Raw genomic sequence first — 13051 nt, 5'->3', positions numbered from 1 at the left:
CTCAATATAGTAAAGGGCATATATGAAAAACCTACAGCTAGCATTGTGCTCAACAGTAAAGACTGAAAGCTTTCCTGCTGAGATCAGGAACAATATAAGGATGCCCAATGTCATCATTGTCATTCTATATTGTACTAGAAGTTCTAGCTAGAGCAATTAGGCTAGGCAAAAAAATAAAATAAAATGTGCCCAAATAGGAAAAGAAGAAGTAAAACTTTCACTATTCACTGATGACACGCTCCTATATCTAGAAATTCCTAAAAATTCCACAAAAAAAGCTACTAGAACTAATAGATGAGTTCTGCAAAGTGGTGAGATACTAGATTAATATGCAAAAAATCAAGAGCATTTCTATACAGTACTAATGTGCAATCAGAGGAGGAAATCAGGGGGAAAAAAGCATTTATAGTAATGACTAAAACAATTGAACACTTAGGAATAATCTTAACCAAAGACATAAAGGACCTTTAGTCAGAAACTACAAACATTGTTAAAAGGAACTGAAAAAGATTTAAATAAATGGAAGAATATCTGTGTTCATGAATTAGAAGCCAACTATCATTAAGATGTCAATTCTAACCAAGCCAATTTACATATTCAACACAATTTCAATAAAAATCCCAACAGCCTTCTTTGCAGAAATCAAAAAGCTAATAATTAAATTTATTTGGAAGGGTAAGGGGCCCCGAATAGCCAAAAATGCCTTTAAAAAGAATTTAAAAATTGGAGGACTCTCACTTCCTGACTAAAAAGCATATTATTTAGCTACAGTGGTAAAAAAAGAAACAGCTTGGCACTGGCCTATAGACAGACAGATTGACCAATGGACCGGAATCAAGAACTCAGAAATAGACCCTTACATCTACAGTCAAGTGATTTTTGACAAGGCTGTTAAGCCCTCCCAGCTGGCCCCGAACAGTCTATTCAACAAACGGTGTGGGGAGAACTGGACAGCCATGTCCAAAAGAAAGAAGGAGGACTCCTATCTCACACGTTATACAAAAGTTAACTCAAAACAGATCAATGACCTAAATATAAAAGCAACAATCATAAAACTATTAGAAGAAAATGTAGGAAAACATCTTCAAGACCTTATGGTAGACTGTAGTTCCTTAAACCTTATACCCAAAGCAAGAGCAATAAAAAAAAAAAAAGTAAGACATCCTCAAAATTCAACTCTTTTGCACCTCAAAGGACTTTGTCAAAAGGATGAAAAGGCAGCAGACTCAATGGGAGAAAATATTTGGCAATCACATATCTGATAAGGGTTTAATATCCATGATATATGAGGAGATCATATAATTCAACAAGAGAAAGACAAACTATCTGATTAAAAAATGGGCAAATGCTTGAAAAGACTATCCAAAAAAGAAATACAAATGGTGAAGAAAAAATGTTCAACATCACTAGCAATTAGGGAAATGCAAACCAAAACTACAATGAGATATCATTTCACACCTATTAGATTGGCTATTAAAAATTTGGAAAACTGTAAATGTTGAAGAGGATGTGGAGAGATAGGAGCGCTTATTCACTGTTGGTGGGAATGTAGAATGGTACAACCATTGTGGAAGACCATTTGGCAGTTCCTAAAGAAGTTGAATACAGACTTGCCATGGGACCTAGCAATACCATTGCTACATATACACGCAGAAGAGCTGAAAGCAGTAACACAAATAGACATCTGAACACCGATGTTCATAGCAGTGTTATTCACAATAGCCAGGTGTCCATCAACTGACAAATGGATAAACAAATTGTGGAGTATACACATGATGGAATATTATGCAGTGGTAAAAAAGAAATGAAGTCATGAAGTATATGACAACATGACCTGAACCTGGAGGACATTATGTTGAGTGAAGCAAGCCAGACGGAAAAGGACAAATACTCTATGATTGGGCTACAATGAACTGAATATTTTATGTGAAATATAAATATGTTTGTGAAATATGATTATGGGTAAAATTGCTACATAAGACCATTTTTCTCTGAAGCCAAACAAATGTAGGTTAATACTACAAAATGTTAATATAGAAAAAAAAACATTATACTAAGTAAAGGAGACCAGAAATAGAGTACTACATATTGTATGATTCTATTTATATAAAATGTAAATATAAATCAATTTATAAAGATTTAATTAGATTAGTGGTTATGTATGGCTGGGGGAGGAATGTTAATGGATGTGGAGTCTTTCTTTTTGGACTAATGAAAGTGTTCTAAAATTTTTGTGGTGATGAATGCACAACAATGTGATTATACTAAAAGCCATCAATTATGTACTTTGAGTAGATTGTATGGTATGTGAATATATCTCAATAAAATTGCTTAATAAATAAGTGTGCAAAAGTAGTCAGAAGTAGAAGCTATGTTCAGCAGAGGAAACAGAGAGATTGAGAGGTGAGGAATTTTCTTGTTCATTTGCTTTTTGTTTATTATTATTATTATTGAAATAATGAGAATGCTCTAATAATGATTAAAGAGATGAACATACAACCATGTGATTATGCCAGATACTATTGATTGTACACTTTGGATGAATCACATGCTTTATTAATATGTATCAATAAAATTAATTTTTAAAAAACAATTATTTATAACCTTAAAAAAAAGGGAGCATGTTTATTTTCCTACCAATAAGCTTCCACTTTCATCACCCCATAGAAACACCTGTAGGGAAGACTGACTCCTGGGTGCCTCCCGTGGTTCTGCCTTGTGCAATAAATTCTGACCGGCACTTGTATTACAGTTGAAGTGTAGCTTAACACAAGGTTTTGAATTTTGTAATGCCTGGTTATCTCTCTGTAATTGACAGAAAAGAATAACAATTGATATGTCCTCATTCTTTTGGAGATGCCCATTTCCAAAGTGCTTTAAGCAATTTGATGCCTGAGAGGAACTTCATTCTCTTCAGTTTAATTGTGTAAAATCAAAAATTTATAGGGCGCCAATATGGCTCAAGTGGTTGAGCACCTGCCTCCCACATGGGAGGTCCCAGTTAGGGAAAAAAAAAAATTTATAATCATGAAATAACAGGAAGAATCCGAAACTTGATACGATGGTGAGCTGAATCCTTACTGGCCCTGATTAATTAATTATCTAATTGGCAACCGAACTTCACACCAGAAGCAGAAACTGTGTATGAAGCCTCAAGCTAATCACATCATACCCCTTGCAATATTGGATCATGAAAACTCCTCTCGTTGATCAGCCACCAGCCAGAGCCTACCTGAGGTGGTCTGGTTTCTTGTACCTTGCTTTTTGTCCGTTTCCAGCGGCACTAAAATCGCCTATTGGGTACATAAACCAACAAGTGACCTCTTCTCTTCTGCTGTACAGAACCTGAAACGGGTGGCTGAGACCTGGATGGACGAGTTTGCCGAGTATATTTACCAGCGGCGGCCGGAGTACAGGCACCTGTCCACGGGGGACATCTCCGCCCAGAAGGAGCTGCGCAAGCAGCTCAAGTGCAAGGACTTCAGATGGTTCATGGCTGCAGTGGCCTGGGATGTGCCTAAGTACTACCCCCCTGTGGAGCCCCCACCTGCCGCCTGGGGGGAGGTGAGGAAAGGCTGCATGAAACCTGCTTTTATCTCACTGTCAGTCCCTCAGAGCCTCAGGTGGGTGGAGGTGGAACCTTCCACTCCTTTCCCGGCGGCCAAATCAGCGTAGTTCAAAGCCTCTTAGACAAGTGAGGGTCCAACCTCTTTCTTCTTTTTGACATTAGTAGAGATGGAGACTCATCTTGCAGCCTTGATAGTCTGCTGACTCCCCAAGTAGGGTTTCTTGCTGTTGTTGTTGTTGTTTTAGGCCAGTAAAAAGAATTTATTGGGAAAAGGGGGGAAAAGAACATTGTTGGCTGAGAAACGGGAGAGAAGGACTGTAATACTCAACAAGATTCAGTGCAGGCTTCTCTGGGCAGAGAGAGCCCCAGATAGGTTTTTTTTTTTAAATATGCTAGGGAAACATTTTTATTTGAGATTAGGGAAATCACCATAGGAGCTCAGACAGAATGAAAATGCTTGACACACTACTGTAAACAAGGGTGACCTGATGTGCGTGATAAAATCCCCCACGTCCTCTGCGCACAGCCTGCTTGCTCTTTGTCAGCGCAAGGTCACGGCCATGGAGGGGCATCGCGGTTTCCCTAGCTAGAGTGTGCTGTGCAGAAACAGGAAGAGACGCATTTCCATAATGCGCAGAACCGTGGGCAACATGCGGAGTCACAGCCGCTCCTTAAACAAGCCCCAGCCTTTCCACCTCAGAGCAGGGCTGTTTGACTTCCCTTCATGGGCTGTAATGGAAAGAGCTGAAAAGCCCCAGTTCCTCGATTTACAATATCTATCCTCTCTTTTGACATAAAAATGACTACTGTGCCTGGTTCAGTTGCCTCCAATACCGTTACTAAAGCCTTTTCCCTGTAGAAAGAGCGTTCTAAAGCAAGGACTAAAATGGGATAGGATGAATTCATCCTAGCAATTTCATCTGCTCTCAGCAGAGCACGTCAGGGGAGCAAGCAGGCTGGACCTGAACGCGACTGCCTTCGCAGCAGTGCAGCATCTCGGAAGCCGAGAACGGCCTGTTGTGCACTGCGGTGGAGGAGCTTTCCATCACCCGTCCTCGGCTTTGCAGCGTTGGCGAGAGCTTGCCCTTGCCTGGGTAGTGTCTGTGGCTGCAGAGCTCTGCAGAAAGGCGGCTCCAGGACGTGGGAGGAGGCCCAAGTGCTCAGCTGGGCAGCATTCCTGGGCGAGCTGTCCCCCAGTTATTCATACACGTGCACTGCCTGGCGGTGTTTTGCTGGGAGGGTCAAGAAGATGCCTGGGCCTGGGAGAACTCTCCTTGGCACGCCGCAGGCATGATGGAGAAAATCAAGATCATTACCGTATGTTCCGTCTCCCTACGGTTTTTGTATGTGTACGTGGTCCTGACACTGTCTGCTTAAGCCGGTTTGTAATTTCGTCTTATCCTTGGCATCTTGAACACGTCGCCCACACTTGCCGAGAAGATCGGTAACGTTAGACTGCTTATATTCATTTTAGCTCTCTACCACGGGCTTAACTTAGAGCAGCGGAAATTCAAAGTAGATGCCAGAAAGAACGTTCTTCGTCTGACATGTTGTAAGACAGAAGAACATATTACCCACTAAGTGGGTGACTCCCCCCTCAAAGGCTTGGGATTAAGGATTCGTTTGCCACCTTTCTATGATGAATTAAGGGCAGCCCTTCCATATTGACCAAGAAATACGCTTAAAGACTTTGCAGTATCCTTGTGGGCTTCACTCCTGAGTTTAAAATTCCCATCAATCTTCTCTCCATGTTTTTCTCTTTTCTCTCATGTTACAGAAACATGAGTTTTTCTTCCTACACGGCTACTATTTCACACTGCATCTGGTCACCTCCTTCCACATTGCCTGACTAAACCATAATCTGGCTTTTCGAAGCACCCTGCTTCAAAACAGATGCAAAGCTTCTCTTCCTCCCTGGAATAATCAAAATAAGAGCCATCTCAAGGCCAGGTTGGCCACACCAGTGTGTTTTTATCTGTTTCTCTTGACTGCCTCACCCTGTTACATTGCTTGCAGGATTCCTGGGGACATTTGCACCCATAATTCCTGGTAGGAACCATCAGACATTGAGAAGATCAGATTTTTTTTTTTCTTTTTTACTTCAGAGAAATAAACAAATGAAGGTCACATTAGGTCTAGGAAAGAAGAACAAGGGAAAGTAGTTGAAGGACCGGCTGGGTTCCGTTGCATTTATTCAGTGGAGGTGTGGTCACAAGAAGAATAAAGACAGAAAATTGGAGGAAGGCAGAAAGAAAGCTGTCACATGTGAGACAGTGGCTCGAACTGGGAAATGGTTTGGGAAGTAGTTATTTCTCAGGCAGAGTAGATCTCTAAGGGTAAAAGTGAGTCCTGTACAGTTAAAGCAGGAGGCAGGTAAAGGATCTGAAAGTCAGCATAATCTAAATGACAATGAAAAAGAGAAATGATTTCCTGTTTATCGGGTACTAACTTAATCTACTTTTTAATAGTCAATAAAAATTCTGAAAGTGCAGAACATACCTGTGAGCCAATTTAATCTCCAGGGAAATTTTTCTGAAAGGAGTTTTTATATATGATTTTTTTTCTCTTTTTTTTAATGAACTTTTCCTTTAGAATAATTTTAAATTTACAGAAATGATGTAAAGATAGTATGGAAAGTTTACATATACCCTTTACCCAGCCTCTTCTAATGTTAAATCTTACATAACCATGGCACATTTACCAAACTAAGAAATTAATGTTGATACAGTACTATTAACTACGCCACAGACTTTATTCCAATTTTTCCAGGATTTTTTCACTAATGTTCCTTTTCTGTGCCAGTATCCAGTTCAGTATATGAGAAGACTTTCAAATTTCTTGTAAATTTCAAATTAAATGTTAGAATGGGCAAAATCCTGAATAAATGCAAAAGACCAACTGTTGTTTTTGTAAGGATATATAAAGGGGAAGGCAGACCATGTGACCCTTCCCAAGCAGTTACAGTGAGGAAATATAAACCTCCAGCAACTTAAGCACAAGACTCCTTTATGGGAGATCCGTGCCAAGAAGCACTGCTTTGTGCACTTGTACTTGGAACAGTTTTCTCCATATAATTCTCTGTGCCTGCCCGATTCTGGGTAAACAATGAAGGACTTAGGCAAATTTTAGCTCTGATATTTGGAACCCAACTGGCAAAGGATATGTTACAGACCATAAACAGCCTATAAACTGCTACTCTTTTCCCTGACAAATTCAGCTGGATTATTATATTTTTCTCCTCCCTGGTCTCCCTGCTTCTGCCCTTCCCGGCTTCAGTTTATTCTCAACAGAGTCATTTAAAAATGGGCCATCTGGCCCCCCTCCACTCGAAATATTTCAATGGCTACTGACTCTCTCAGCAGAGAAGCCAGAGCCCTCACCTATGAGGTCCAAATGATCTGAACCCTGTTGCTTCATTCCTCCAGCCTCATCTCCTGGTACCTGTCCTCTGGCTTAGTCTTCTCTAGGTACACTGACCTCATCACCATTCCACAAACTTCCCCAGGAACAGTCCCAGTTCAGGGCCTTTGCACTAGCTGTTCTTTCTACTTAGAGTCTGTCTTAGCCAAACGGGTGCTGATGCAAAATACCAGAAATTGGTTGGTTATATAAAGGGTATTTATTTGGAGTAGGAGCTTACAGATGCCAGGCCATAAGCATAGGTTACTTCCCTCACCAAAGTCTATTTCCACATGTTGGAGCAAGATGGCTGCCGACATCTGCCAGGTTCAGGCTTCCTGGGTTCCTCTCTTCCAGGTCTTGCCTCTCTCTGGGCTCTGGGTTCCTCTCCTCCCTGGGCTTCCTTCTTTCTGGGCTTAGGTTTCCTCTCTTCCCAGGGCTTGCTTCTCTTTCCTCTGTGTGCTTACTTTCCAGGGCTTCAGCCTAAAACTTCAACATCAAACTCCAACATCAAAACTCCAGCATAAAAAACCTTCAGTTCTGTCCTTTGCCATGCCTTTTATCCAATGATGTGGCCCAATCAAAGCCCTAATCATAACTTAATCATGCCCAGGTACAGACCAGATTACAAACATAATCCTGTATCTAATTTTGGAATTCATAACCATATCAAACTGCTACAGGGGTCCTCATGGCTCTTTCCTTAATTTCTTCAAGTCTTTACTCAAAAAAAAAAATCACCTTATCAGTAAGGTTTCCCCTGGTCATCCTGTCTATAATTGTAACAACACACACAAACATACTTGTACAGTCCCAAGCCCCCTTCTCGCCTTTATATTCCTCCTTAGCGTCCATAACTACATAACACGTTATGTAATTTATTTATTTATCTCTTTTTTCTCATCCATCTGTCCCATGGGAAAGAAAGCCCATGGCAAGGATTCCATTTTCGTACTCAGCAACTAGAAAAATAGGGTCTGGCATATAGTAGGTGCACAATAACTATTTGTTGAATGAATGAAACATGAATGAGTGAAGGATCTTGTCTGCTTGTTGTCCCGTTTGCCATTCACTGCTCTGCCCTCATGCCTGTGTATCTGATGCCTTTGCCCAGCCCACTGAGTTCTCACCCCACACCCTTTTGGTCATCCAGATTCAACCTTTTTGGAAAGCTTTGTGAGGAGCATGTTTGAGTAATGAATCTCAGATGATTGGGATACACAAACAGGGTACAAAATATTCTATTATAGCTTCCTAAGGGGAAGGAGAAAGTTTAAAAATAAAAATACTCTTGCTCCCACAATTTCAGAACTCTCCCTGACAGAGAAGTACTCTCCAGAAGTCATTTCATCCTCTGGTGTTCCAGGTCTGGGTAGGGAGGAGATGGGATCCTGAGAAAATAAATAAGATTTTGAGCCATGTCATAAGTTGAACATCCCTTAGCTCTATTCAAATATAAGCAATATGTTTTTCCACAATTTATGTTAGACTGGATGAGGACAGATTTAAAGAGAAACCTTTTCTTAAACCATTCACATATGGAGTGTCTCTTTTTTGCCAAAATGTTAAATGAAAGAAACTGGATTTCCCATTGATTTACTCCTTACCCCTTCCCCTCCTTACAGTTCGCAAATTTCCTAAAGTCATTCACAATACTCCTTTATAGTCCAAAAAAGAAGAGCTCTGCAGATTCCTAAATATCATGTGTAAGAAGGAATAGAAGATGTAAAATAGGCAAACATGACTTTTCCGAACAGTGCCATAAATTCTTTTTTAAAAGTGTCTGCTTACTGCCCTCAATGTGTCAATCCGGGCACATCCATCTGTCATCTCGCAACTGTGCAAAGCCTTTATAAAATCTTTATTTTAAAAATTCATCTCAATGCCAAACTACTTCAGCTGCTATTGAAATTCCTTCCTCAAGATTAATGTCATCCCGAATTGAGGAGCATTCCCAAAGACAGGCACCCTAAATAATTCCAGTGCTCCTCCTCTACTTCAGGCTGCTCTTGACTTCTTTTAACCTCTTTCTTCCTCTTTCTTCTCATGTTCTCACAGTGAACGTGGTTTCTTTCAAATTCCTCCCTATCATCTTACATGAAAGGAAGTTGGACATTAGGAGGTGCATTATCTGAAAGACCATCTGAGGATGTGATGTTGTCTCTCTCATACAAATTCTGTGTAAGTGCCGCTTACGTGGGATGCAAAGGTTAAAGTCAGTGCTTTCTTCACAATGAGTGAGCCCCTTTGCATTCTCATGGGAGAGCCAGGGCCAGTTTTCCCAGTGTCCTCTCGTAATCTAATCTTGCAACTAGGAAAGCCGCAACATGAGATTGTCCTCCCCTTCTCTTGGCAGCCGTGCAGGGACTGTCCCTGCCATTCAAGTGCTATATGTCTTCTACACAGCACTTTAAAGTCAGCAGTCATTCAGAGATGACTCGTCATTCATTGAGCATCTCAGTGTTGACTTGGTCTGCCATTTATTTTCTTAGGCAGAGGCAATGCCAGTACACTATGCTAATTCATCTCTCTGGAGCTCAGTGACATGGTTTAGAAAGCTGTAAAAACTCATAAGAATACCATTATTTTTTCAAATTTTACTATGTGTTTTCTGAGTTCTCAACAGTTGAGATAAGGCTGTGACAATAAGCTTAGTATCTTATGCTAAACATGATTTTAGTTTCATATTCTGAGCTAAGCAAATTGGACATCCGAGTGTCTCAACAATGGCAATTTGACCCAACTCACAATGGAATCAAATGTGCTTCAGATCTCTGGACTGACAATGTGATAGCCAGATCCTGAGCCTCAACAGACTCCAGCACCTACAATCTGATTTATTGGACTTACCACACTCAGCTAAGATGGAGGTGAAGAAGGACAACCACCACACCATGGAGCCTAGAGTGATTACAACTGAAAATGGGAGGATTGCATCCAGCATCCATGTGGAATCTGAGCCTCCTCTTGACATAAAGGTGCAATGGACACAACCAATCCAGTGTCCACATAGAAGAGGTGGCATTGGATTGGGAAAAGTGGACATAATGGACAAAGGGTATGGGGAAAGGCAGGAAGAGATGAGAGGTGGAGGCGTCTTCGGGACATGGAGCTGCCCTGGATGGTGCTTCAGAGGTAATCACCGGACATTGTAAATCCTCACAGGGCCTACATGATGGAATAGAGGAGAGTATGGGCCATGATGTGAACCAATGTATATGAGGTGCAGAGGTGCCCAAAGATGTACTTACCAAATCCAATGGATGTGTCATGATGATGGGAACGAGTGTTGTTGGGGGGGGGGAGAGGGGGGGTGGGGGGGTGGGGTTGAATGGGACCTCACATATATATTTTTAATGTAATATTATTACAAAGTCAATAAAAAATAAAAAAATTAAAAAAAAAAAAAATGTGCTTCAGAGCTAACAGATTTTTTTTCTTCTTTTATATGGCATAGATTAGTATGCCAAAAAAAACTTTGTCTTCTCTTTCTGTTCTTTTCTACCTCAAAATATATATATTCATATTTGATATATATTTATGCACACATATAGATACACATCTCTTTGTGTTTATGTGAAGGAGTAAATGAAATTTTAAGTGACTGTTAGCCTGGTCATAAATGCATCTTAGTCTTTAATATTTAATGAAAATTAGTGCCTTTCTATTCCAAAAATGATTTAAAATCAATAGAATTTGGGGATCACTCAATTATCATAACAGAACTTCCAAGTCACAGCTTCAGAGAGTTGGCATAGATGCAAATCCAAAGCGATTCAATTTAATTTTTCCAGTCATGGACATAAGAAGGCTCTGTCCCCGCCCATTCTTTAACAAAGTGACCTGGTGGCTTCTGTGATAGCTCAGAATGATCTCTGATCTCTGTATGGGCAACCATGCCAAACTTGCCTTAAAAGTTCAATGACCATCCACAGGTCATCAGAGGTCAAGAGTAATCCCAGGGGAGTGGATGTAGTGGTTGAGTGCCTACCTCCCATGTATGAGGTCCTGGGTTCAATCCTCAGTATCACCTAAAAGAAAAAAATTGTTTTCAATTTTTTTTAAATTCCAACAAAACAAGAGAAAGGTTCTTTAGGCCCTGGAATGAAAGTGAGAAAATACAGGGAGTCAGTTCTAAATTATCCGACTGAGGCCAGTATGCATTATTGAGATTGGAATTCAGTTCTAATACTCTGCAGACAGGCAAGAGTTAAGCACAAGAGCCAGTATTCCTCCAAGTGTCCTTGCGACGCATTGAGCTGTTGTGTTCGCAGCAGGTCTTAGCTGGCCCCGTTCCAAATCCAGGCACTTAAAGTGACTGTACTGCCAAAAGGTAGGCAGTCCCTTACATTCCCCTTCATAGCAGAGACATGTTTAGCAACCTAAAGGTCATCAGTCAGCCTTAGATTTTGTAAGCAACTTGAAACATAACTATCTCTGTCTTAATTTGGGAGGTAGGAAAACAAACAGTATTGAGCCCCTCCCCCTTCCTTCAGTCTTTATTTCATTACCTCACAATCATCTCTTTGTGTTTTTGATCCATTTGGTTGCATTTCTTCCTATTGCTTTTAAGAGCTACAGGAATTAACTTGCACTAATTTATACTTCCAAAATTCTGTTTTAGTCTCATCAACGGACCCAGCTCTTGCCTCAGATCTTTCCCTCTTTATAGTGACATGCATAATGTTTACTTTTTTAAGCCTCTATTGCCCTATCTAATAACTGCATATTAGTTGGTCATTTTCTAGAAATGATGGCCTATGCTTTTAGGCCCATTTCAAAGAGAAACTAAAGTATTAAGGTAATCTCCAGAAGAGCTTCACTTTCTAGACCAATCTCTAGAACAAGAATGAGAAAACAGTTTTTCTTTTCCTAGTCTCATTCTAAACCAAAGTCATTCAAAACCAGTCACACATATTAACGCTCTTTGCTTACTCTTGTTGCCCCCATTGCATACAAGTTTATAGCAAATAATTTTGTTCCAAATTCTTACCCTAAGTACCTCCATATATCGCTTCACATAAAGAAAGATGAGGAAAATAAAAGCTAAATTTTCTGCAATATTCTTGCTTTAAAATATACTGGGATTTCTAATTCTAAGAACATGGCAGCAGCATTTTTTTTTTATTTCATCATAAAGATTAGGCAGAACATTTTGGAGAGCAAAAGAGACCAAAAGAAAATGACTGTCCTCTTCCACAAAACTTGGTGACAAGGAATAACCAAGGACCCAAGAATATGGATTAGTGTAACCTAAACACCACATAGCACAGGACCTGTGTAGAAGAAAAGAGAAAGAGAAATATCAATGGTCCTACAAGCTAAGGGCTCAGAAAGTAACAATAAATATTTACCCCCAAAGGGAGAAGATCTTTTACAAAGGAGGAGCAAAGGCAATCAAATCTGGAAATTACCAGGGAAATTCAGACTTCCTCACAGGCTCCAAGCCAAGGACAAGTATTGAGACCATAGGAAACCCATAAGAGAGCCACAGGAATTTAAACCATGTTGAAGCAGACTTAGCCCAAAATACTCCCTTTTCAAAACACAGAAACTCACCCCCTCCTGCACCAAAATAACCTGCTGGAAATTGAATCCAAATTTAGTAAAGCAAGACCCCTGATATCCCAAAGAGATAGAAGTTTCCAAAACCAAAGAAGGAAGTTCCACAGACCTCAGAAAGTAATGAACAACAAACACATTTTAAAGTAACAATACTGCCATGGACAGAAAGATCCTTTGAACTAGAGCCAGCAAAGAGTAAAGGCAGGAAGCTTTCATGAATCAGGTTTAGCCCTCAGAGACAGTCAGTAACAACAAAGAACCTTCTTCCAATAGATCAAGAAAACCTATCTCATTTACATGCAGGAAATAAAAACAGATTACAATAAAACCCCATACAGAGATACAGCAAGGAAGAAGATAAAAATGAACCCAATAAAATTCCAACAGATGATGAAAACACACTAAAATGTGGCTGCCAATAAGATTAAACTGTAATGTAAGATTTCAAAATGAGCTAAAAGAATCTTTAAAAACAATCATAGCCTGAGAGAACCATATAAATCAGAATTAGAACAACTC

At 40.1% G+C, this 13051-nt stretch overlaps 1 protein-coding gene across 2 annotated transcripts in view; it reads left to right on the top strand.

Moving 5' to 3' along the window:
• Nucleotides 1-13051, top strand: part of GALNTL6 (polypeptide N-acetylgalactosaminyltransferase like 6) — a 1335131-nt gene that overhangs the window by 1264607 nt on the left and 57473 nt on the right. The window contains exon 10 of one of the 2 annotated variants that reach the window (XM_058308217.2): nt 3343-3564. The exons of the other annotated variant lie outside the window; for it this stretch is intronic. Coding sequence (XP_058164200.1) covers nt 3343-3564 — 222 coding nt within the window. The remainder of the gene's footprint in view (nt 1-3342; nt 3565-13051) is intronic. 2 annotated transcript variants of the gene reach the window in all.

Source organism: Dasypus novemcinctus, chromosome 1, assembly GCF_030445035.2.
Source record: "Dasypus novemcinctus isolate mDasNov1 chromosome 1, mDasNov1.1.hap2, whole genome shotgun sequence".
Lineage (NCBI taxonomy): Eukaryota > Metazoa > Chordata > Mammalia > Cingulata > Dasypodidae > Dasypus > Dasypus novemcinctus.
This window is presented reverse-complemented; position numbering and strand designations above follow the sequence as displayed.